Source organism: Hoplias malabaricus, chromosome 9 (genome assembly GCF_029633855.1).
Source record: "Hoplias malabaricus isolate fHopMal1 chromosome 9, fHopMal1.hap1, whole genome shotgun sequence".
Lineage (NCBI taxonomy): Eukaryota > Metazoa > Chordata > Actinopteri > Characiformes > Erythrinidae > Hoplias > Hoplias malabaricus.
Window position 1 is genome coordinate 44,467,340 of NC_089808.1, and position 26,226 is coordinate 44,493,565.

A 26,226-nucleotide genomic window follows, 5' to 3' on the forward strand; every position below is an offset into this window, starting at 1 on the left:
CACAATCCACCGTGCCATCCGCCGTCGCCAGCTGAAACTCTACAGTGCAAAGAGGAAGCCATTTCTAAGCAAGCTCCACAAGCTCAGACGTTTTAAAATGGAGTGTGGCAAAATAGAAGACTGTTCTGTGGTCAGATGAGTCACAATTTGAAGTTCTTTATGGAACACTGGGACGCCATGTCATCCGGACCTGAGAGGACAAGGATAACCCAAGTTGTTATCAACGCTCCTTTCAGAAGCCTGCATCACTGATGGTATGGGGTTGCATGAGTGCTTGTGGCATGGGCAGCTTGCATGTCTGGAAAGGCACCATTAATGCAGAGAACTATGTTCAGGTTCTAGAACAACATATGCTCCCATCTAGACGTCATCTCTTTCAGGGAAGACCCTGCATTTTTCAACAAGATAATGCCAGACCTGCTCTCCTCTGTCCCCAGACGTCTGTTGAGTGTTGTAAGAAGAAGGGGGGATGCCACACGGTGGTAAAAAATGGCCTTGTCCCAACTTTTTTGGGATTTGTTGACGCCATGAACTTTTGAAACAATATATTTTTCCCTTAAAATGATACATTCTCTCAGTTTAAACTTTTGATCTGTAATTTGTGTTCTATTCTGAATAAAATATTAGATGTTTGCACCTCCACATCATTGCATTCAGTTTTTATTCACAATTTGTTTAGTGTCCCAACTTTTTTGGAATCCGGTTTGTACTAATTATTTATCAAAGTAAATATGGTTAACGGAAAAACAATCAACACCTTTTTAAATATTAAATATGCACATAAACATGGTCAATTCTGATTACATTTTTATTTGTAACATCCACAGAGTCTGTGGACCTATGAAGAACATTTCTCAATGTTTTCACTGAACAATGTGACCACAAGGTGGTGCAACAGGTGGTGGACACACGTTCAGATGATTCAAAGTTTCAGCTTCAGGGAAAATGAATATCCAGTTCCCTGTGCCAAAGATAAAAGGTTATCAGCAACAGAAACAAGTGTCAACATCTGTCCTGGTCTTGGGGGTATATTAGTGTCCCTGAATGGGTGACCAGCATCTGGGTGAGGGTATCACTGATGTGGAGGTGTATATTATGATTTTAAAGAGACACATCTTTTTTTTTTTAGAAAAATCCATGGTTGTTTCAGTAGGACAATGCAAGGCCTCATTCTGTGTATGCACCAACAGCATGTCTTCATAGAAACAAAGTGCCTGAGTGTGACCAGCCTGTGGTCCATATGCCTCTTATGTTCATCACTTAGAGGAGAATTTCCACAAAATAACACAATTCTAATATTTACATTATCTAATGATATTACATCACATTTCATAATAACAATAACAGGTGTATCATCGCTTCCAAAATACCATATGTATTGTCAGATTTAATAAAAAGAATGACCACCAGAGCTTTAGCCTATAGATGGTCCAAGCACATAAAACTGTGCTGTTCAAATTGAAAGGGGAACCTAAGGTCATTGTTTTTTGTGCTCATCTCTACACCGCTCTGCTTCATGCTCTCTAACCTAAATTGTAACAGTAACCTTCTAGCAGTTTTGTCTCTGTGGTGTTAAGGAAGCAGAGGACGCTGTAGACGCCTAGAACCGTTTAACCCTGGCCAGCTTTTTTTGCTGTGTGAAGGCGCTGGTGTTTTTTGAGGTGACCACTCTGTGAAAACTTCATCCCACACTCTGAACAGGAATACGGTTTCTCTCCTGTGTGAATTCGCTGGTGTCTTTGGAGAGTGCTGTTCTGGCTAAAACTCATTCCACACAGTGTGCAGAAATAGGGTTTTTCTCCCGTATGAATGTGCTGATGGCTCTGAAGATTAGACTTTTCAGTAAAACTGCGTCCACACTCTGAGCACTGGAAGGGTTTCTTTCCTGTGTGAATGTGCAGGTGTCTTTGGAAATGGCTTTGTATAGTAAAACTCCTCCCACACTCCAAGCACTGATATGGTTTCTCTCCAGTGTGACTACGCTGGTGAACCTGCAGATGACTCTGTATAGTAAAGCATCTCCCGCACTCCAAGCACTGATATGGTTTCTCTCCAGTGTGAATGCGCTGGTGAACCTGGAGATGACTTTGTACAGTATAACGCTTCCCACACTCCGAGCACTGATACGGTTTCTCCCCTGTGTGAATGCGCTGATGTACTTTGAGATTTCGTTTCTCAGTGAAACTTCTCCCGCACTCAGTGCAGTGGTGAGTTCTCTCTTTCCCAGAACTCTCCTGCACTTGTCTGTGAGATGAGTTTGGGTGAAGGGTATCAGATAACAGGAACTCCACATTCTCACGTTTAATCTCCGCTGATCTCAGCAGTGAGATATCTTCCTCTTGGGAGCAGCTCATTTTGTGGTTGAGGTCATCAGTGTCAAGAGGAGAAGAGCAAAAGCAAAATATAATTCCTGTTAGAATAAAAGAAAAGAAAAGAGTTTTGTAAGGGATCGATTTTCATTATCAGAGGGAAAACCATCACATCCGCTGGGAACAACATACACAAAGATGAACTCTAGGGCTATGTTCACGCAGCAGGTAAAAGTTGCACTCCACTCCTGGCTCCGGATTTGGTGTGGCACTGTCAGCACGGACTACATAGGTGACTAGGGTGAAGCCCATCCCAGCGGTAGGGGGCAGAATGGGCTTCACCCTAGTCACCTATGTAGTCATCACTATTGTGGAATTCAAAACACTGATTACAAATCTTTCTTTTTACATTTTGTTTAAGCTGAAATACCTTGTATCTCATAAACTCTCATCTCTTTGTCTTTCTTTGTCTTGCTCCTGCTTCTTTCCAGTATAAATGTGGTGTGTTTCCGCTCCTCTTCTCGCTTCTATTTCCCAGATAATTAGAGAAGTTGTTCTTTGTAAATATAGGACACCACAGCTGTACAGGATAAACTATACAACCTATCATATAAGTAAAGTGCTGTTGTAGATGCTAGTTCCCTTAACTCATCAAGCTGGAACACACCTGATTTCACTCAAATAATAATTTTGAGATTTGTTTTAATTTGACAAATCTCTTTTTGAATCAGTTTGTTTGTGTGTGTATGTGTTAGTTGTTTCTGACTCTTGTAGAAAAGAGCACTTCAGTTTAGATTGTTTTGAGTATGAAAAAGTGAACTGACAAGTTTTTAGGGAATGGTATATTAGACTTGTTCAGAATTTTGATTATTCTTAAAGATGTGTGAGTAATGGTCTGAAATCTGAAGCTCTAAATATGACCACTCCTCACTGTTACATTTTCAAACAATTAGCCGACAATACACAGTGTGTTTCATTTCCAGATTGTGTCCAGATTAATAATAATAATCCAGAATAATCCAGGATGTATCTGGACAAACTTTATTTGGTATTTGAGTCATTTGTAGCATGGGCAGCATGATGGCACCACAGGTAGTGTCTCTGTCACAGCTCCAGGGTCCTGGAGGTTGTGGGTTTGAGTCCTGCTCTGAGAGACTGTCTGTGAAGAGTGTGGTGTGTTCTCCCTGTGTCTGCGTGGGTTTCCTCCGGGTGACTGTCTGTGAGGAGTGTGGTGTGTTCTCCCTGTGTCTGCGTGGGTTTCCTCCGGGTGACTGTCTGTGAGGAGTGTGGTGTGTTCTCCCTGTGTCTGCGTGGGTTTCCTCCGGGTGACTGTCTGTGAGGAGTGTGGTGTGTTCTCCCTGTGTCTGCGTGGGTTTCCTCCGGGTGACTGTCTGTGAGGAGTGTGGTGTGTTCTCCCTGTGTCTGCGTGGGTTTCCTCCGGGTGACTGTCTGTGAGGAGTGTGGTGTGTTCTCTCTGTGTCTGCGTGGGTTTCCTCCGGGTGACTGTCTGTGAGGAGTGTGGTGTGTTCTCTGTGTGTCTGCGTGGGTTTCCTCCGGGTGACTGTCTGTGAGGAGTGTGGTGTGTTCTCTCTGTCTGTGTGGGTTTCCTCCGGGTGACTGTCTGTGAGGAGTGTGGCGTGTTCTCTCTGTGTCTGCGTGGGTTTCCTCCGGGTGACTGTCTGTGAGGAGTGTGGTGTGTTCTCTCTGTGTCTGCGTGGGTTTCCTCCGGGTGACTGTCTGTGAGGAGTGTGGTGTGTTCTCTGTGTGTCTGCGTGGGTTTCCTCCGGGTGACTGTCTGTGAGGAGTGTGGTGTGTTCTCTCTGTCTGTGTGGGCTTCCTCCGGGTGACTGTCTGTGAGGAGTGTGGTGTGCTCGAATGAACGAATGAATAGTTTGTAGCTAAAATGTGTCCATGGTTTAATGAAGTCTGACTGTGTCTTCTCCCACAGATGGAGTAAAACTGCAGAAAAATTAAATACTGAGAGGTGGGTCTAAAAAGTGCAGTGCAAAAACAGGAACACAGACTTTGGCAGAATCTGACTTGCAGCAAAATATTTTCGTTTAGAAGTCTTTACTTAAGTCCTTGTGTAATGCACTGCAGAGTGAGTAGGGATCACACCTCTGTTTCTCTGTGGAAAACACTCAGTGCCATGTTGAAGGGCACAGTGCTGTATTTCCTGCATCTCTTCGCCTGACTCTGAACTGTTGGTGCTTGTCTGGGCAGAGCTGGAAAAAATGTAATTAAATGAGCCTTACTGATATCTATAATTTACTCTGTTTAAAGTTCTCAGTGTTTCCTCCTGTTCACTTAATGACAACGTCCAGCTATTACTGTCCAGATTAGTGACAGTTAAAAGTGTGACTGGGTCGTCCGTCTCCTCTCCCTCCATCAGCTGTTTACTTCAAGTCAAAATGTAGCTCTGGCAATTAGCTTTAGCCTGATTCCTCTGGCCTGAGTGTCAGCGCTGATGGAAAATGAATGCAGTTACTGAAAGGACTTTACACTTGTGGTAAATGTAGCAAAGATGAATGTGGTGTGAATGGTTTAAGTGCAACTCCACCACAGTGCGGTCTGCTACTTACACCTACGGTTTTGTGTGATTGAGTGAAATCAGAGCACAATCTTCAAATCGCTGTTGGCTGCAGTCAAAGGTAAATCCAAACTGTCAGTCCCGATCCAAAACAAAAGCCCAGCAGTTTTAAAGTGTGGAGCAGAGGAAAGGTGTTCCCTGAATTAGTCAACATCAGGAGCTAACTTCACTCATGTTTATGTGGGAGAATGCCATCAAATCCTCACAGTTATGGAGAGGAAATAGTACCAGATTGCTTTTCAATCACTGCAATAGAACAATGTGAAATGCAATCCACGCATCATGTTTCCAAACTAACGTGAGGAATACGGGTCAAAAGTAAAACCAAAACCACTATTACATTGTGTTCACGTTGTTTGACCTCTCTACTGAAAAACCAGGAAAACCATTTTACATTGTTCTATTGCAGTGATTGCTTTTCAATCTGGCACTAATTCCTCTAAATGAACAGCAGCATGTGATGAGAAAATATCAAAGAAATGGAGCAGTAAAATGTCTCTTGAAGTGCAGAGGTGGTGCACTGTCTCCCCCTGGTGCCTGGCAGGAAAACTGTCATGGCGTTGAACATGTACAGCATTGTCTTTCTGTCCTAAACAGAGCTCGCTGTTCCGCTCTCCTCCTGTACACACCCAGCCCTTCTGAACGCGCCAGGCTCCGTTTTACAGCACAGTTGGGAGTAATACTGCAAAAATCCCATTTAAACACGAACTCATAATCCACTGTTCTACTCTCACACAGTAGGAGCAGGAACAGGACCAAACCTGTCCCTGGGTAAATAAGAAGGTTCAAGATCAAAAACCCACCTCCACTGGGGCGGCTCCTGTCCTGCCTCCGTCCCTGGGTCAGGGCAGAGTGTTAGGGGTCGATCTGAGCGTCCCCGGCTGTCTCCTGACTTTGACGGTGGTCGGGGGGATGGGTCTCTGGCGGTGGGCGGTGGCTCCGGCTGAAGGAGCGCCGTCAGAGACTGAGAGAGAGGCTCCGTGGTCGGAACAGGAGAGTCATGTGATCTGGACACTGTGTGTGTGTGTGTGTGTGTGTGTGCAGCAGTGCACTCTAACATGCTGACGCCTTCTCACTTGAAACACTCCTATAACAACAAAAGCCAGAGCAGCTGGCCAATCAGAGAGTAGCTGGTCGAGGTGGCAGCTAATAGTAGCCCAGGGGGCGGGGGTGGATCTGGAGTGGACTGAGTGTGAGGGGGAAATTGAAGGAGCTGTGTTTCACAAATGGATTTAACTGAAGATAAACATCCGAGTGTGATTTTATAGTTTACACCATGTTTAGTAAAGATAATAGCATTTTGTAGCTATTAATTTCTATTCAATTTCTTTTTTAATTTCACTTTGAACTTTGTCATTATGTCAGTATCATACATGACAGTAGATATTTTTCAATGGCTGTATTTCTTTAAAAAGATCCATAATTTCTGAAAACAGAGACCACCATGTTGTTCAGGAAGCGCAGCCAAGTCAATACACTTGGTATGAGTCATTTTTACTGTCAGTTTCTTTTTTAATTTCACTTTGAAATGTGTCATTATGTCAATATCATGAATTACAATAGCTATTTTAAATGGCTGTATTTTTAAACAGCCACCAGCATCTCATTCATGAAGGTCAGCCAAGTTTATTCACTTAGTATCAGAAGTTTTTACTGTCAGAATTTTTTTATTTCACTTTGAACTTTGACATTGTGTAAATAACATACATTACAGTAGCTAATTTAAATAACTATATTTTAAAAAAAACTCTATAATTCCTGAAAACAAACGCCACCATCTCATTCAGGAAGATCAGCCAAGTTTACACACTTTGTATCAGAACTTTTAACTGTCAAGTTTTTTTGTATTTCATTTTGAACTTTGTCATTATGTCAGAGTCATACATTACAGTAGCTACTTTAACCCTTGTGTGGTGTTCCGGTGTGATCAAGATGGCCAAAAGAATCTCTGCTCAGATGGCCTTGCAAATGATTTTGGAAGAGAGAGAGAGACTTTTGATAATGATGTAGAAGAAGAAGTTTCAGAATGTGAGACTCACATTTCTGAAAATTCAGAGTCTGACAGTGAATTTGAAGAAGAGGATGAGATGGAGCATCAGCCAGTCCCAAAATGAAGATGAGTTCCAAGCCTAGCCCATCAGCAGCCAGCACAAGGACAAGCCTGTCGGCAGCTAGCAGGTGAAGAAATATGAATGTCGAAGAATGGACAAATTGAATGGTCCTCTTGCCCAAAACCTGAGCCACCACGCATGGCTGCCAATGTGATAAAGATGCAACCAGGGCTGACACGGATGGCGGTTCCTCTTGAAGGACATTGAGTATTCTTTTGAGCTTTTAATTCCCGATTCCATCCAAAAATTATTCTGGACTGCACTAATTTAGAGGAAGTGTGTTTTTGGAGATAAGTGGAAGGAGATGGACCAAACCCATTTACAGGGTTACTTTGGGGTTCTTATTCTTGCTGGAGTTTTCAGGTCCAAAGGGGAATCTACAGAATCCCTGTGGGAAGCAGAAACTGGCAGAGAATTTTTCTGTGCAGCAATGTCTGTGGAGAACTTCCACCAAGGAGATGGTCATGGATTTCAGAAGATCCACCCGCACACCACGGCCCTCCTCATCAATGGAGTGGAGGTGGAGAGAGTGGAGCACTTCAAGTTCCTTGGAGTACACATCTCTGCTGACCTCATATGGGCTTTCAACACCTAGTGCAGAAGGCACAACAGAGATTCTACTTCCTCAGGAAGCTGAAGCACTCACACCTCCCTCAACACTTGCTGGTGAACTTTTATGGAGCCACCATTGAGAGCATCCTAACATACTGCTGCACAGTCTGGTTCACCAGTTGCACAGCACAGGACAGGAGAGACCTACAGCGAGTGGTGAGAGGGGTGGAAAAAGTCATAGGAACTTCACTACCCCCCCTCAGCGACATCTATAACAGCCGACTCCAGAAAAAGGGCTACCAGCATTTCAATGGACATCACTCACTGGACACACTCTGCTCTCCCCCCTCCACTCCAATAAGAGATTCAGACAAATAAAAACAAACAGGTTGAAGCACAGCTTCTTTCCCCAGACTGTGAAAGCCATCAACCCATCAGCCATCAAGCCATCAACCCCCCACTCCCCTACCTTAACCAACCCATCCTGATTGATAATCATTAGAATCAACAGACAACCACCCATTCTAATGGACAAGCAATAGCACACAGCACCTTTAAATTAAGCCTGTATATATCTTCTGTGTTAATGCTCTGAACAATCTGCCATTTTTGCACATGCATATATCTTATATTTTAACTGCTGCCTAAGAGAGGACGCTAAAACTGCATTTCATTGTTTTAACACTATTCTGAACATTGTTTTCTCAGCGACAATAAAAGCTATTCTATTCTATTCTATATTTTCCAGGATTGTCCGGTTTGATAACCGAGATGACAGACCAGCTCGACGGCAGAGAGACAAGCTTGCTGCCATCAGGACAGTGTGGGAGAAGTGGGTGCATCGCTTCCCCCTGTTTTACAAGCCTGTGTCTAATGTCACCATTGATGAGCAGCTGATGCCATTTAGGGGCCGCTGTCCCTTTAGGCAATATATACCATTATTCATTCATTCATTCATTCATTATCTGTAACCCTTTTCCAGTTCAGGGTCGCGGTGGGTCCAGAGCCTACCTGGAATCATTGGGCACAAGGCGGGAATACACCCTGGAGGGGGCGCCAGTCCTTCACAGGGCAACACACACACTCACACCTACGGACAATTTTGAGTCACCAATCCACCTACCAACGTGTGTTTTTGGACTGTGGGAGGAAACCGGAGCACCCGGAGGAAACCCACGCGGACACAGGGAGAACACACCAACTCCTCACAGACAGTCACCTGGAGCAGGAATCAAACCCACAACCTCCAGGCCCCTGGAGCTGTGTGACTGCAACACTACCGGCTGCACCACTGTGCCGCCCTATATACCATCAAAACCTGCAAAATATGGAATAAAGGTCTGGGCAGCCTGTGATGCCACTTCATCATATGCTTAGAACTTACAAGTCTACACAGGGAAGCCAGATGGAGGAGTCCCTGAGAAAAATCAAGGAATGAGAGTTGTCCTGGATATGACTCAGGGACTAAGTGGACACAACATCACATGCGACAATTGTTTTACGTCGCACAGTTTGGAACAGGGGCTCCTAAAGAAGAAGCTCCTAAAAACAAGCCTGAGCTTCCACCACAAATTCTGAATACAAAGAACAGGCCTGTGAACTCTTCCATGTTTGTGTACATGGCCGACACGTCCTTGGTATCCTTTGTGCCAAAGAAAGGTAAGAATGTGGTACTTATGAGTACACTGCACAGGGATGGGAGAATCTGTGGACAAGAGCATCAAAAACCAGAGATCATCCTGGATTATAATGCCACAAAAAGAGGGGTGGACAAAATGGACAAGCTGGTGACTGCCTACAGCTGCAAAAGGAGGACCCTACGCTCTCCACTGGTGATATTTTTTGACATTTTGTACATCTCAGCATACAATGCTTTTGTGATCTGGATGGCATTGAACCCAGAGTGGAGCAGAGGAAAGCTCCAGAGGAGACGCCTCTTTCTTGAAGAACTGGGAAAGCACTGGTGGGACCTTAAATCCAGAGAAGGCAACATGTTCCAAGAACTCCAGCCTCCGCAGCCATCATGAGAAGGATTCAGAAGGAGAATCCTGCTGCCCCATCCACCCGATCTAGAGAACCATCTCCTGCAAAGCCTGAAGTAAGTATGTAATGTTGCAATACATGACACTAATGCCTTGTTCATTTGTAGTGTGTGTGTGTGTGTGTGTGTGTGTGTGTGTGTGAGAGAGAGAGAGAGAGAGAGAGAGAGAGAGAGAGAGAGGCAAAGAGCTGTTAGTAAAATCCCTGATATTTGCAGCCAGCCGTAACAAAAAGAAGCGCTGCAATGTGTGTGCACAGAAAAACACAATATACATGCATCAAGTGCAAGAATTACATATGCAACACACACACAGTAAAACTCTGCCCCTCATGTGGTGTATAGCCTGGTATGAAAAGGCAATTTGTTCAGTGGGTATGATGTGTTGTATAGACTGACATGGTTACTCTGTTCCACTTCTGTAAAATTTCTACTAATTCTAATTTATGAAAAACCTTGCTTCATTTGTAAGTTTGAAAATAAACACCGTTTCCGCTCATATCTTGAGTATAATAGATTTTCTTTTTTTAAAATGCCATTTTATTTAAAAACAAACAAAAACGATTAGCATTTTTTAAAAATAAATGTAATATAATAAAGATAAAGTGCAAATGTTAGCCATATAAGCTGTTTATATTGCTTGTAAATTAGGTGAAGTAAGCATTTTTTAAGTATTTTAATGTAAAATTAAATTACAGTACATTACAGTAGCTACATTTAAATGGCTGTAATTTTAAAATGAAATGTAAGGTGTATGTAAATTATTTGAAAAACATTGCACCTAGATGCTGACACACAACAAAACATTTCCTGGATGACTCGCATCAAAGAGCAGGAGTTTGTTTCTCTGCCCAAAGTACCTCAGCAGCCAGACTGTAGTTCCTGTGGATTTTATGCACTGGCTTTTGCATCTTTCTTTGTGAAGGAGTTAGGCCTGAGATATGCATAATTCCTAGATGGAAACTGAGAGCTCTAGTGTAAAAATCAATGAGGACTGGCACAGTTATAAAAGTACCATACAGTCTCAAAAGTAGTGAGAATATCACTGATACTCAAAAGACAACTGTATTGGTTCACTGCATATGCCGAACTTCTCATAATGGTGAGAAAATGGTAGAATGCAGTAATTGTCTGGAGTGGTTTCATTCATCTTGTGTAAATATACCTATAACTGCCATGCAGTCAAAAGATGAGGAATGGCAGTGTCCAGCTTGCTCAGTTTAATCATTTATTTTTTATTTCTACACCATACTTTTATAACTGGTAGCTACATTGCTAATTGTATCACAGTGGACATTGACTTGAATGTACAGGGTGGGCCATTTATATGGATACACCTTAATAAAATGGGAATGGTTGGTGATATTAACTTCCTGTTTTTGGCACATTAGTATATGGGAGGGGGAAAACTTTTCAAGATGGGTGGTGACCATGGCGGCCATTTTGAAGTCGAACATTTTGGATCCAACTTTTGTTTTTTCAATGGGAAGAGGGTCATGTGACACATCAAACGTATTGGGAATTTCACAAGGAAAACAATGGTGTGCTTGGTTTTAACATAACATATTTTAAAATTAAAACATATTTTTCATGAGTTATTTACAAGTTTCTGACCACTTATAAAATGTGTTCAAAGTGCTGCCAAAGTGCATAAAATCCACAGGAACTACAGTCTGGCTGCTGAGGTACTTTTGTCAGAGAAACAAACTCCTGCCCTTTGGTGCGAGTCATCCAGGAAAGTTTTTTTGTGTGCTATTTTCATATGAAAATAATGGAACATTTTAAAATAATAATAATAATAATAATAATAATGATAATAATAATACATTTAATTTGTAATGCACTTGACATTTCAAATAATTTATATTTCATTTTAAAATTACAGCCATTTAAATGTTATAGCTACTGTAATGTATGATGTTGATGTAATGGCAAAGTTTAAAGTGAAAAAAAAAAAAAAAAAAAAAAAATCTGACAGTAAACATTTCTGATACTAAGTGTGTAGACTTGGCTGACCTTCCTGAATGAGATGGTGGTGGTTGTTTTCAGGAATTATGGAGTTCAAATTTTTCAAAAATATAGCTATTTAAATTAGCTACTGTAATGTATGATACTGACATAATGACAAAGTTCAAAGTGAAATTAAAAAAGAAATTGAATAGAAATTAATGGCTAGAAAATGATGTAATAGGTATAAAATGAGGGACTTTAAAACTACTACAGCCATTTTATGATAGTTATTGATGTATGGGATGTGGGTTTGGGGACCAAATCCAAGGTGGAATAAAAAAATGGAAAAGGACAAACATTTACAATTTGAAAAACATGTTCTTTTTATGTAGAAACAAATTAAGTCCGCCATTTTAAAGCATTTAAATGTAAATATACAATATGTTTGATATCAAAAGAAGTGGAGAACAATGGCCTTTTTCAGCAACTCTTTTGAGCTCATTGGCGTTCCATAATGGCAGTCGCCGTCTAAAAGAGACCGTCTTCCTTTAGTGTAGTGCTGTGTGCGGTAAAAGTGACATTCGTTGTTTTTACGTCTACTGAAGCAGCAGAAATATGTCCGGAAGAGGAAAGGGCGGTAATTGAGAGTCAAAAACGCAGAGAGAGAACGCAGTGCTTGTACTCTGCAGCACCTCGCGGTGTTTGCAGTCTAACGTCAAGTTTATTATTGTTTCTCCCGTTTATATATATATATTTTTAGTGATACTTTCTTGTTGAAGCTATACGTCACCGCTTCGGCGGTTGTGCCATTATGGCATCTCACATGGCACATAGTGAACGCCAAGTTAAATACTGGGTGAAAATCACCTTTACTGGTTTAGGTGAACCTCCTAACAGAGACTTTGTTGGCGATTTGATATTCCAGTCTCATTGGCTCCATGCAGAAGATATTTATTCTTTCATAAGCCTTCCAAACAGGAGAGATTTCGAACTGTGTTTCAGAAATGAACGAGGTATTCGTATTTTTCTTGAAATCTATGGAAATAACCCAAAAAAGTGGGAGGATTTTCAGATTTTCTCACCTGTAAGCCTTGATGTTAAAACAATCATTGTCAAGTTTTGGACGGGGAGAATTTCAGACGAAGATGTTGAAACATACTTGCATCGTTTTTGTGATATTTTGAAACCTGCAGTCAAACCAGTCGACAAGTTTGGTTTATGGTATGGCATCAGAAAGTATCAAGTGAAACTTAAGAGAGACAGTAATGGCAGAGAATTACACATTCCTAACTCCATATCTTTGGGCCCCCACAATGGTAAAATATCATATCAAGGCCAAGTGGCAAGATGTTTTATTTGCCAAGAGGAAAATCACCAGGCCAAAGATTGTGGGAAGATTAAATGTTGGCAATGTGGTTCCTTTGGCCACAAAGGAAAAGAGTGTAGAGAAACAGCTATATGCTCACTATGTGGTGCGGAAGGGCACAACTTTTTTATGTGCCCTAAATCATATGTAAATCGCTCTAAAGCAATGTCAAGACTCTCAGATATGGTTACTCAAGAACAAGAAAATATACCAAGTGAGATGGAACAAGAAAGAGTTGCAGTTGGAAGCAAAGCCTCTGAACAGGAACAGATACCAGAAAATGCTGAGCAGAACGCAGAAGGAATTTCTCATATAGAAGAGTCTAGTCACATCCAAAATCAACAGGTGAATGGAGGAAATGAAGTCAATAGCAAAGTGCAAAAAGTGGATGAAGATGGAAAAAGCAACAGTGGATCTTCAAATGATGACAGTAGTAACAGCAATAGCAGCAGCTCTTCGTCTGAAAGTTCTGATGAGGACTTTTCCAGATCAGATAAAGACTCGAGTGGAGACCTCTCTTCTGAGAACGTAAAGGTATCTCCATCTTCAGGACAAAACATTCCTATTGATCATGCTTCTACAACGTTGCCGACAACTGACTTTGGAAAATCTTCAATCTGCAATCAAGGACAGGACACCAATAAGGAAAATATATTACAACATAAAAAACGCAAATTGTCACCAAGAAAAGTAGGTAATGCAAACAAAAAAAGTGTTCTAAAAAAGAAAAGAAATCAAAATCCATAATAAAATATGTCCACTGTAGGTATTAGAATAGCCACTTGTAACGTACGAGGAATTCAGTCTAAATTAAACAAGGAGAGAAAATTAGAATCCTTAAGTAAAGAATATTTAGATTTAGTCTGTATTCAAGAAACAAGATTAGCTACATTAGATGATATTAATGAAACAGGAAAACTATGGATTAAAGGACCCTCCTATTTTTCTGTTGGTGATTGCAAAGCAGATGGTATTGGTTTTCTATTTTATAATAATTATTTCCAGATTATAAGAAGTAGAGAAATTATTCCTGGAAGACTAATGTACATGGATTGCTTCCACAGTGGTAGAAAAATGAGAATTATTAATGTTTATACAGCACAAAGTACAGTAAAAAAAAATCCAGCTTTTTAAAAAATTGAAAGTGTTATTGTGTACAGGTTTTTTGACAATTGTTTGTGGTGATTTTAATACAATAACAGATGATATAGATAGAATAACAATAAATCCAGCAGCTATACGAAGAGAAGGTCCCTTTTTAAAAAGAATGATGTTAGAACAAGATTTTTCTGATGTTTTTAGAATACTATACCCTAATAAAATAGATTTTACCAGATTTAGTACTATTTGTAAGACCAGAATTGATAGAATTTATATAAATAAAGGGTTAGAAGTTTATACTTATAAAACAAAAATGATTATTGATTCTGATCATTTAGCTGTAATCTGTAATTTAAATGTAAAGGGTGAAACTAAAAAGAATTATTGGAAATTAAATACACAAATTTTAGAAATTCCTGCAGTATTATTAGATTTAAAAGGAGAGATTGATAGAATAAAATCTTTAAAAATTTTTACTAAAAATGATCGAGAGCTGTGGGAAGTTCTAAAAACACAGATAAGAGATTTTTTTAAAGGAAAATGTCGGACGTACAATAAGGAAAAAAATGACAAATATAATTTAACAATGATGCAATATATTAAATTAAAGTGTACAAAGAGAAGTGATGAAGATGAAAGTATTATGTCAAAATTGAGGGAACAAATAGATTCAATGAATAATGATCTATATTCAAATCTACAAACTCTTGCAGGTGCTAATATAGAGGAAATTCATAATAAAGCTAAAATTATGTCTGTATACACAAAAAGGAAACAAAGCTCTTATATTGGATCAATCTATTCAGAAAAGGGTAAAATTGTTAATCAGCCTGACGAGATTAGAAAATCTATTCAAATATTATGTCAAGAGATGTATAAAGAAATTAAAATAGATAATAAACATTTTAGAAAATACTTAAATTTTGAATATAATAATGAGTATGATTTTTTGACAAAATAATAGAAAGTGAAGTCATCACAGCAATAAAACAATTAAATTTAAAAAAGTCTCCTGGAAAAGAAAGGTTACCTGCTGAATTTTATAACAAATGTATGTATGATATTTCCCAATTATTAACTAGAGTATTTAACGAAGGTGTGGAACAAGGATTTATGTACGACACCTTTTATGAAGGTGTGATGTCACTATTATATAAAAAAGGTGATAAAAATGATATCAATAATTGGAGACATCTCACTTTAATGAATATTGATTATAAAATTTATGCAAAAATTATTATGAATAGGTTGCAGGATGTTCTTGATGGAATTATCACCAAAGAACAGACCTGTGCTATTAAAGGAAGATTAATGTGGGATAATTTAGGTATTTTAAGAGAGTTAGTTTGTACTAAAACCAATGAATACTTTTACATAGTCGCTTTAGATCAAAAGAAAGCGTTTGACTATATCTCTAGAGAATATTTATGGGAAGTGTTAAAAATGTATAAATTTCCATTAACTTTTATTAGAATGATTATGTGTCTATATGTTGAGTCTAAAATACAGATTAATGTAAATGGACATTTAACCGAACAGTTTAAAATATATAGAGGTGTTAAACAAGGTTGTCCACTTAGTGCAGCACTTTATGTTTTGGCTATAAGTCCATTAATAATGAAAATTCAAACAGACCAGAGGCTTCAGGGTGTTAAATTAGGAGATAAAAGAATAATAATTACTGCATATGCTGATGATATAACAGTTTTTATTAAATCTCAGTCAGAGTTAGACATTATTTACGATCATTTTAAAATTTATGAACAAGTTTCGGGGGCACAATTAAATGTAAATAAATCAGAAAGTGTCTGGATAGGAGATCCAAATAATAAATTCAAAATCAACATTCCTGAATTCCAAAAAATAAACATTTTAGGAATTTATATAGATAACACAGGTTGTGTAGATGCAAACTGGTCTCAGAAAACAGAAAAAGTTCAAGAAGAAGTTGAGAAATGGAAAGATAAAAAACTAAATTATAAGACTAGAATAGATATTACTAAAACATTTATTCTATCAAAGATTCTGTTCTTAGCATGTATTTTCCCTCCACCTGATATATGGTTAAAAAAAATTAATAAAATATGTGTTAACTTTATATGGAATACAACTAGAGAAGTTACTAAAAGACAACTGATTTATAAAAGACGTGATTTAGGAGGCTTAGGTGCTATTGATTTCTCTATTAAAACAAAAATTTCCTTTTGCAAAATTATTCAAAATGGAATTCGACAAGTAGAGTGGAAAGGAGATTTGACAAATTGGAAATCTAAAAAAGGTAAAGCTAGAGGGTCTATTCCATATTATAAATTAATCTTTTCAGATTTTATACATAAATACAATGATTTGAACATTGATTGGATAAATTCTTCAAATAAAAGCATATATAAAATAGTGAGTGATAAAATTTATGGACAGAATTTTGAATTTAGAGAACTAAATAAAGAAGAAAATAAAATATGTCTAAAAAATATGCTTAATAAAAATATATCTGAGACTATTAGAGATACAACCTGGTTAATAGCAGTAAGGAGGTTACCAGTCAGACTTTTAGTAAAATGGAGTTGTTTTATTAAAACTATAAAGTGTCCAATGCCATTATGTCAAGAGGAAGAATCTTTGGATCATTTTTTATTAGAATGCTATAGGTCTAAAGAAGTGTGGGAAAAAGTAAAGGATATAGGTTTAAATTTTGATGTAAATATTAAAAGTATCTATTATGGCATTTTTGATTGTAATATTGATGAATATAAATGTAATTTTATGTGGTATATTATATGTTTGGTAAAGTCTAAGTTGTGGAAAACACGATGTAAAATGACAATAGAACAGTCTTTTGTCTCTAGTGATGCGGTTGTGAAGAGTATTAGGACTGAATTAAAAAAACAAAAGACTCTTAATATACTTTTTAAAGACTCTATTCTTTGGGACACTCTAAATATATGAGACTGTGCTCGTTTGTATGTGTAATTAAATGTTTGGATGTATGAGTATATAATTTATGTAAGCTGGAATTTTGGAAGGACTGTACATATATTTGTATTAATTAATAAAGTTTATTAAAAAAAAAAAAAAAAAAAGTAAAAGTGACAACATAAACAGTCTAGCTCCACGTCTTAGAACAATGTGAACTATTTAAGGCCTGTCAGCATCATATTGTACCATTTATAGACGTGTAAGTGACTATTTTTAGCCTCAGACAACTGATTGCTCTTTAGCGTCTTATAGCGAGACCAAGAAAATTGAAGGTTGGATGGCGTGACCGCAGTTATCAACCCAAGCGAGCATGTTGTTTATTTTTAGCGCATCCTGCAGTTTCTAAATATCTGCGCGAGCCTATGAGTTTTCTGCATGCTCTCTGAGTTTTCTGCGCCAGCTGCACAAGTTGTGTGCGTTTTCATTGAGTTTCTTACGCCTCATCCCTGAGTTTAGTGAGCAGTTTTGGCACAAACCTCTGGCGTGGGCGGGTTTTCTCAGGGGTGCCTTCCCATTGGCTAATGAGTTTTTGAGTGGCATCTCAGTGCCCTGAACGTTGTTCACGACTCTGAGTGCAGCAAGCTATTCGGCTTTGGGATTCCGCACTTGCAGAATATAACGCATATGAACATTTACGTTGCTGAGTAGCTCTGATATTTAATCAATTTCCTCTTTCATAATATTTACACAGATAGTTCTTTTTTCTTGAACTGTATACTGTTAGAACATTTTGACTTTGGGCACTTCACTTGTTCTTGTTTATCAACATTATTATTAATAATGATGATTATTAATACCAATCCATTATTGTTAACAATGATTAATGATTTATTGATCATTCACATTTCCTCTCAAAACCCAAAAATGACAGTGAACTTTGCAGAAGTTTGATACAACTTTATTAAATTTGTATTCATTAAAGGAGCAGGAACACTCTTGTCTGTGATGTTTCTCTGTTCTCTGAGACCTCCTGTAACAAAATGCACATATGGCATTTGTTCAAAACTGTGATCTTCAAAATAAAATTTGGGCATTTAAATCATCTAACAGCGATTATGGAAAAGCGAAGAACCACTATGTTAGTACACGATAGGTTTCTGAACAGGGGCTCAAGCACTCATGAATAATAATTTACAAATAAACAAATAAGTGCTCATTTATTCTGGTTCATCCTGAGTAAACAGACCTCGGTGTGCATTTACCTCAGATCAGTATCTGGTAATGAGGGACAAACAGGTTTGTACTCACAGTAAAATCTTTAATGCTTTGTTTTAGACAGAACATTACCTCAATATCTGCATTGATTGTCGAAGTTTGCAGGTGTTTCATCGTTTTAAAACAATAAAGTACAAAGAGAATTTGTGTGTGTGTGTAAAGTTGTTCACTCTTTAATGTTAAAATCTTTCCTGTCTCTCCGCTGCTGAGCTGCAAGGAGGTGTACGCATGTGCAGTCCAAAATGCCTCGGGCACTGAGCTGTCACTCAAAAACTCATCAGCCAATGGGAAGGCACCCCTGAGAAAACCCGTCCACACGAGAGCTTTTTGCCAAAACTGCTTGCAAAATTCAAGGATCCCGTGTACAAAACTCAGAGAGCTCGTGCACAGAACTCACACACTAAAGCCATGGAGCGATTCATTTTTGGCACAAATCTGACTCCATAATCCTTGGAACTTTTGGGTTCAGAGTGTCCTGTAGGGGAAAGCCTATGAAGTTGTCCCAGAAACATACAGGCACAAATTCCGTTCTCTTAGACGTAAGCTAGCGGAAACCTATTTGGATGTAGCTAGGCAGCAGGAGGCAGTGTTTGAACGAAAGCATGTGAAGTTCTTACTTTTGCAGATTTAAAACAGCTTGTTCTTATGGAACAGTTCAAAAATAGTCTACCTGTTCTTTAGGAAGTGTACATTCAGGAGCATGGGGCGACTGAAGTTAAAGATAGATAGATAGATCTTTATTGTCACATACAAAGTTATACAAGTACAACATTGCAGCGAAATTAGCTTCCGTCTGTACACTCACATAAACAGGGGTTAAGTGTGTGCAACAGACGTGACCGCAGCAGGTTTCCCGCGCCATCGTACAGTTAGAAGAAACACCTGGATTAACATTGGGGAAGTGGTGGTAAAAAAAATGAAGGTCCCAGACTGTGCCTTAAGAAGCACAGTGTGTGATCTTGAAAAAAAACAACACCTTTAGCACACATAGCAATACACACAAATAGTTTCAGTGACGTAGACAAAAGCAGTAGGAGGCGTGTTCAAGGGGGAAAGGGGGGGACCAGGTTCAGTTCGTGAAAATGTCCAGATGTAGTAGCGGTCACGTGTCCTTGAGCCCCATCTCAGACAAGGGAGGTGCAGCAGATCTCCATGACGACCGTTCCTTCTGGAGGCTGCTATGATGGCAGATACTTACGAATTTACCCATAAGGAGTCGAGAGTGAAAGAGAGATCAGTGGTTGGTGGTTGGAGAAAGGCTAATATAGAGGTTAAATCAGCAGAGACTAAAAGTCATAGGGAAGGGCCATCTGGCTCTAAACCTCATAGTCAACTTCAAAAACCTGTAAATTCTACTCCCTCGGGAGAAATAATCTGCCATTATTGTAGAAAACCTGGCCATAGAAAAATCAGGTTGTCCAGTTCTGCAGAAGCGCAGTCGTGGGTCTTATACTGACTCTTCAAAATCTGTGGCATTGGTAGTTGGTTCAGAGAGGACTATTAGTTGTGTGGATCCTGAGTCTGAAATAACCCCCTCTCTGTATGATGGGTTTGTCTCCTGGGGTACAGAGTCCATTGGTTCTGGGGATCCAGAAACCAAAATTAAAATTTTGAGGGACACTGGTGCAGTTCAGTCCTTGTTCTTACAAGGGGTTCGTGATTAGCCAGTTTCAATGACTCTTCAGTGTTGATTCAGGGTGTGGGAAGTTTGTTTGGGGCCATGCCATTGCATAAAGTGTACCTACCCTCTAACTTGGTAAATGGCTATGTTAATGTAGCAGTAGTGCCATCATTACCAGTCCCTGGAGTTTCTATGCTATTGGGGAATGATCTTGCCGGGGTTCAAGTGTCGGTAACCCCTTTAATTAGTCACATGCCATGTGAGGTACCAGAAACAGAGGCTTTGGCCAGGGAGTATCCTGAGGTGTTTTCAGCCTGTGTCGTTACCCGAGCCCAGTCTCGCCCCAAGGGGGTGGTTCCACAGAGAGGGCTGGAGGAGGCAGCATTTGAGCTCGGAGATACCTTCTTTGGAAAACCAGGTTAATCGGATGCAGCTGTGACAGTGTGGCATAAAAAATGCTCACATCGTCTTGTAAAATACGCCATCAAACCACATAATTACTCAAATTAAAATACTGATGTATGAGCGATTGTCATGTCATTTAAATGTTTTCTATGTCAGAGGGGAAAAAAAGAGTAACCGTTATCTGAAGGGGAGGGGCTCCCTCTCTCTCAAACACACACACACATTCTCTCTCTCTCACATTTTGGACGTCCACTGACGTTATCAATTGGTCCCGAAATAACTGATTTGTTTTCAATTAATTTTGGACGTCCACTGACTGTTTAAAATATGTCCTTGACGGACCGACTACTTTTAGACCTTTTTTGAACGTCCTATTCTTAAATCTCCTATCAACCAGACCGTTCCAAATGATGACGGGAGCATGCTGTTTATTTTTAGCGCGTGCTGAAAATCAGGCGCTAAAGAGTAATCAGCTGTCTGAGGCTAAAAAGGTCACACGTCTATCAATGGTACAATATTACGGAGCCCTGGAGGGGACATGGGTTAAAAAAAAAAGAATAATAATTCGAGTGAACGAAATAGTTATTTGTGCGCACGTTTTAGCTAATTCAATGAACAAATTACACTGTAAAAAAAATTCCGTTGTTTTTACAAAAAAAAAACAAAAACTGGCAGCTGTGCTTACCAGAATAATTTTGTTAAAAATACAGTACAAACGTAAAACATTTTACAGAGAAAACTGTAAATTTTACTGTTTTAAACTTTAAAAAAATGTAAAAAAAAATACATTTTAAATTGGTAAACCCAACCGCAGTTTTCTGCTAAATTGGCATAACCATACCGCTAATAAACTAATACATTCAGTAAAATGTACATGCTGTTGTTGCTTATTTTACAATTAATCCCTTTCAAATACATGGAAAAATACCAAAATAACAACATTGTTTTACTGTAAAAGTCTCATTATACAACTGTCATTTCACAAAATATTTGTGCAAATTTTACTTATTTTATATTTTTTATCATCTTTTACAGTATTAATAAACACATCTACAGTAAAACAAATAATTTAAATACTGCAACTGAATGTCTTATATTCTTTAGCATTTAAAAGCATATAATCTGTTCTATGACTCTATTGACTAATATCAATTTCATTTAAACTGCAATAGCTTCGTATAGTTCCTGACCAGAAATGCTAAAGCATTTATAATTGGAAAAAAAGCAATGTTAAATAAACTGTACAGTAAGAAAAAGAAAATCAAAATAATATGCCTTTCCAAGGATTTATTAACCTCAGTCATTAACAAAACAAACACTAATATATACACACACACACACACACACTTAATAAACATTAGAAAAAGCATGTGACATTATGATCATCTTACTGGAACAAAAAGACAAAAGGATAAAGAATGACAGAAAGAAATATGAAGCAGGAAAGGAATTTACTGCACTTTTTAAGGATTACTGTATTTTCGTAATAGACTAGACAGTACAAAATGTACCATTAACTTAAAACCAGCATACTAAATTGAGCCATGTAAATAATAATGAATACAAAAGCAACTACAGAAAAGAATTTTGTAAAAAGTGTTTGAAACAGAGTTTGAAAGCCAAGGTTTTGCTAAGGTATCGTAGGGCTAAGTGCAAGGCTAAGGCTGTTGCTAGTGTATTGAAGCTGTTTTCTAAGGTATTGCTGTGCCTGTCACGGTATTCCAAGTGGTCGCTCAAGTTTGATAGGTTGTTGGTGGTTCATAGTTGCTTATTTTGGTACTCCATCTTTGTTACTATGGTATTGTGGGAGAGTCTGAATGTGGGGTCGGAGTGTTTGTGCAGTATGTGATAATCTGTGTAGTTCAGATTTCAGTGTCTGTGTAGTTTGAGAAACCTGTGAGAATCTGTGTAGTGTTTGTGGTGTTGGGTATGTGAGTGTGTGTGTGTGTGTGCGTGTGGTGTGGAGTGTGTCTGTGGATAAGTGCATGTGTGTGGCATATGTGTGGTGTGAGAAATATGTGAGTATACGTAGTGTGTATCTGTGTGTGAGAATATATTTGTGGTGTGGGTTGTATGCATTTTGTGGTGCGAGTGTGTTTATTTAAGCTGTATATGTGTAGTGCGGAGTGTGTCTGTGGATGAGTGTACGTGTGGCATGTAAATTGTGTGAGAAATAAGCGAGAGTCTGGTGTATGTAGTATGTGTGTGGTGTGGGTTGTATGCATTCTGTGCTGTGAGTGTGTTTAATTTAATGTGTGTGGTGTGAATGTTTGTAAAGGCCTGTCTGTAGTGTTTGTTATCTATGTGTTTGCCAGTGCATATGTATGGCTTGTGAGATGAGTGTGTGGTGTACATGGTGTGAGATATATGTGAGAGTCTGGCTGTACTTTATGTAGTGTGTGAGAATGTGTTATATGGTGCGAGTTTCTGTAAGTGGGGCTTGAGGTGTGCGAATGCCTGTGTTGTGTCTCTGTCTGTTTGGAGTGCTCTTGAATGTGTGTGGTTTATGCAGTGCGTGCGAGTGTCTGTTGCGAGTGGCCTAAAGATGTGTGTGTGTATTTATATGAGGTAAATCTGAAATATGTTTGTAGTATATAACTAGAAATAGCTAACTGAAAAACCTAAAAAGGAGCAGTGTTCGGGATTTTAATTATAGAACAATTATACTAACAAATTACTGTTAGCAAATTAATAAAACTGAGAAACAATTTCAGAAGAATTAAGCAGATAATCAACAGAAACTGTGAGTAGAGCACATCAATTGTCATAAACCTTACAGAGTTTAGTCCATAATCAGACATCAAGCCACTCGTGATCTGAAAGCTCCTGGATCAAGGTAAGGACTCTAGGGTTCACATGAAGACGAGATGTATTTGTCTTCTCCACTTTAGTGCCCTTCTCTGGGTTGACGGAGAAAAAACACCTTTTGATACAGAAGAAAAACAATGGAATTAATATTAAAATGCCTTCAGTAATGGAAGAGGGAGAGGGGGGGGGTAAATTAAAATGACAATAAATTAAATTAAATAATAATAATCACACACAAACACTACACAAGTCTCCACTGCAGTAGCTACTTTTACATTTGTTTTATTTAAGTAACTTAAAAATATTGGATAATATCAATAAAAATAAAATTATACCTCTGCAGAAACTCCAAGGTTGATGCCAGGTCTGACGGATAATGAATGTTGAAACAATAATAGCTCCCAAACATCATGCACAGAGCAGAAACAAAAGAGGTGATGTTCTCCTGAACAATGCTTCGATCCACACTCAGCATAAACCGCCTTGTAGAATAGCAGGATTGCCCTAACAGAAAAACAAACAAACATGCAAAAAGGTAAATAACTTAAAAAATAACTGAGTATAAATGTTTAGAATTCTTTAAAGGTGAATTAAAATGCTTTTAAGGAATGTAAGGCTTTCTAAGACCACTTTAAACAAACTTAAGAGCGTAAAACTAACAAAACATGTGCGATCTGAATGTGTCGGAGACAGAAAAGGTGAAAGAGAATGAGGAAAATAAAAAACAAGTATGAAAACAAACACTGAACAGAAAAAAAATGAGAGAGCAAGAAAGTTAACTTACCACACACAGCAATGGTGAGAGTCAAGGGAACTTGGTCCATCTGTACTTCTCCAGCAAGGCACGTGTCCTCCACATAACAGAACATCACGTCTTCCTTCACATCAAAGTAGGACAATAGAAGCAACACCATCTCTTTGATGTCTTCTGAGCATCCACTCACCTCTCGCACTGTTGCTTTATGCTTTAACACAGCCTGTAGGAACTTTTTTTCTTGTTGACACAAAGTCTTCATGTAGTTCAGAAGCCGTTTCCCCTTCATATCCACATTTCGTGTGAAAGTCTCTTTAAGTCCAATTCCAGTGAACCACCATGCCAAGCTCACTGAACAAAAATGCCCATTCCTCCAGTAGATATTTTATATCTTTCCCCTGGTTGATTTGTTTACGCTGCGTGTAGAAAGTGACCTTCATAATTAGTTTGACCTCCTCTGGATTTGCTTCAGTTTACTGAGACATCATTTCAGGTTTTCTTTCTTTTCTTCCTGGCTCTCAGGTGTCTCTCCAAGGGGCAGGAATCTTAAATCCCAGTTGATGCACCCATAAGTGTCAGCGCCAACACATTTGAGAAAACAATGAGGTTCGTTTCTATGAACTCTAACATGCAACACATACCCCCTTTGCTACAAAAACGGCAGGTAGTCACTTTAGCAAACTAACTAATAACCCCGTTTCATAGTTTCTTTCTCGCGTAACGGGAAACGCCTTCTCGCGTTCTTGAGTGTTCGTGCTGCGCTCTCTCTGAGTGTTTCGTTCGTGCTGCGCGCTTTCTCTGAGTGTTTTGTTCGTGGTGCGCGCTCTCTCTGAGTGTTTTGTTCGTTGTGCGCGTTCTCTCTGAGTGTTTTGTTCGTGGTGCGCGCTCTCTCTGAGTGTTTTGTTCGTGGTGCGCGCTCTCTCTGAGTGTTTTGTGTGTGCTGCGCGCTCTCTCTGAGTGTTTTGTTCGTGCTGCGCGCTCTCTCTGAGTGTTTTGTTCATGCTGCGCTCTCTCTGAGTGTTTTGTAGGTGGTGCGTGCTCTCTCTGAGTGTTTTGTGTGTGCTGCTCTCTCTGAGTGTTTTGTGTGTGCTACGCTCTATCTGAGTGTTTTGTTCGTGGTGCGCGCTCTCTCTGAGTGTTTTGTTCGTGGTGCGCGCTCTCTCTGAGTGTTTTGTTCATGCTGCGCGCTCTCTCTGAGTGTTTTGTTCGTGCTGCGCGCTCTCTCTGAGTGTTTTGTTCGTGCTGAGCGCTCTCTGAGTGTTTTGTTCGTGGTGCGCGCTCTCTCTGAGTGTTTTGTTCGTGGTGCGCGCTCTCTCTGAGTGTTTTGTTCATGCTGCGCGCTCTCTCTGAGTGTTTTGTGTGTGCTGCGCGCTCTCTCTGAGTGTTTTGTGTGTGCTGCGCGCTCTCTCTGAGTGTTTTGTGTGTGCTGCTCGCTCTCTCTGAGTGTTTTGTTCGTGGTGCGCGCTCTCTCTGAGTGTTTTGTGCGTGCTGCGCGCTCTCTCTGAGTGTTTTGTGTGTGCTGCGTGCTCTCTCTGAGTGTTTTGTTCGTGCTGCGCGCTCTCTCTGAGTGTTTTGTGTGTGCTGCGCGCTCTCTCTGAGTGTTTTGTGTGTGCTGCGCGCTCTCTCTGAGTGTTTTGTGTGTGCTGCGCGCTCTCTCTGAGTGTTTTGTTCGTGCTGCGCGCTCTCTCTGAGTGTTTTGTTCGTGCTGCGTGCTCTCTCTGAGTGTGTTGTTCGTGGTGCGCGCTCTCTCTGAGTGTTTTGTTCGTGCTGCGTGCTCTCTCTGAGTGTGTTGTTCGTGGTGCGCGCTCTCTCTGAGTGTTTTGTTCGTGCTGCGTGCTCTCTCTGAGTGTGTTGTTCGTGGTGCGCGCTCTCTCTGAGTGTGTTGTTCGTGGTGCGCGCTCTCTCTGAGTGTTTTGTGTCAAATATATTGTACGTGGGATGGTGTCCAATCACTACATATTGTCATCAGAGTACTTTTTAGAAAAACATAATTGTAATGCCTAAAAAACATTTAGCCATGCATCCCATGACTCCTTGATCTCATATCTGTCTTTGGAGTTGTAAAATACCACTGTCCAAAATCCATATTTATTTTTGACTTGAATATATTTGAAGTGGGATTGTCAGATCTCAGCTTCAGAACAACATAGGAGGTTTTTACAAACGCTCCTCTCTAAGTCTGGGTCTCACTCAAAAAAACTAAAAGGGGTTACCCTTCAAGTTTTTTTGAGTGAAAATATTTATTTTCTCCAATCTTCTCCAAACTCACACCCTGAGTTGATGAGATTCAGACTTAGAGAAAACTGATCTTACTTTCAAGATATCTCACTCCTAAGCTGAGATCTGATGATCCAACTTCCAATATTTTGCTGTCAAAAAATATATGGGTTTTGGACAGTGGAATTTTACACTTCTAATTACAGAAAAAAG

At 39.4% G+C, this 26,226-nt stretch overlaps 1 protein-coding gene and 1 pseudogene across 2 annotated transcripts; one reads left to right on the top strand and one right to left on the bottom strand.

Moving 5' to 3' along the window:
* Positions 1-283: 283 nt before the first annotated feature.
* Positions 284-5,918, bottom strand: LOC136707642 (zinc finger protein ZFP2-like). Of its 2 annotated transcripts, none has more exons than XR_010804233.1 (2): positions 5,703-5,918; positions 284-2,410 (listed from the first exon to the last, which is right to left on the bottom strand). XR_010804233.1 is itself a non-coding variant. In XM_066681834.1 (2 exons), the coding sequence occupies exons 1-2, from the start codon at positions 2,759-2,761 to the stop codon at positions 1,611-1,613; spliced, it is 822 nt and encodes a 273-aa protein (XP_066537931.1). In that variant the 5' UTR covers positions 2,762-2,811; the 3' UTR covers positions 284-1,610. The 2 variants fall into 2 exon arrangements, 1 of the variants encoding a protein (XP_066537931.1); XM_066681834.1 differs by lacking the exon at positions 5,703-5,918 and adding an exon at positions 2,740-2,811.
* Positions 5,919-7,440: 1,522 nt separating this feature from the next.
* On the top strand, positions 7,441-9,672 carry LOC136706704 (piggyBac transposable element-derived protein 4-like; annotated as a pseudogene).
* Positions 9,673-26,226: the final 16,554 nt, after the last annotated feature.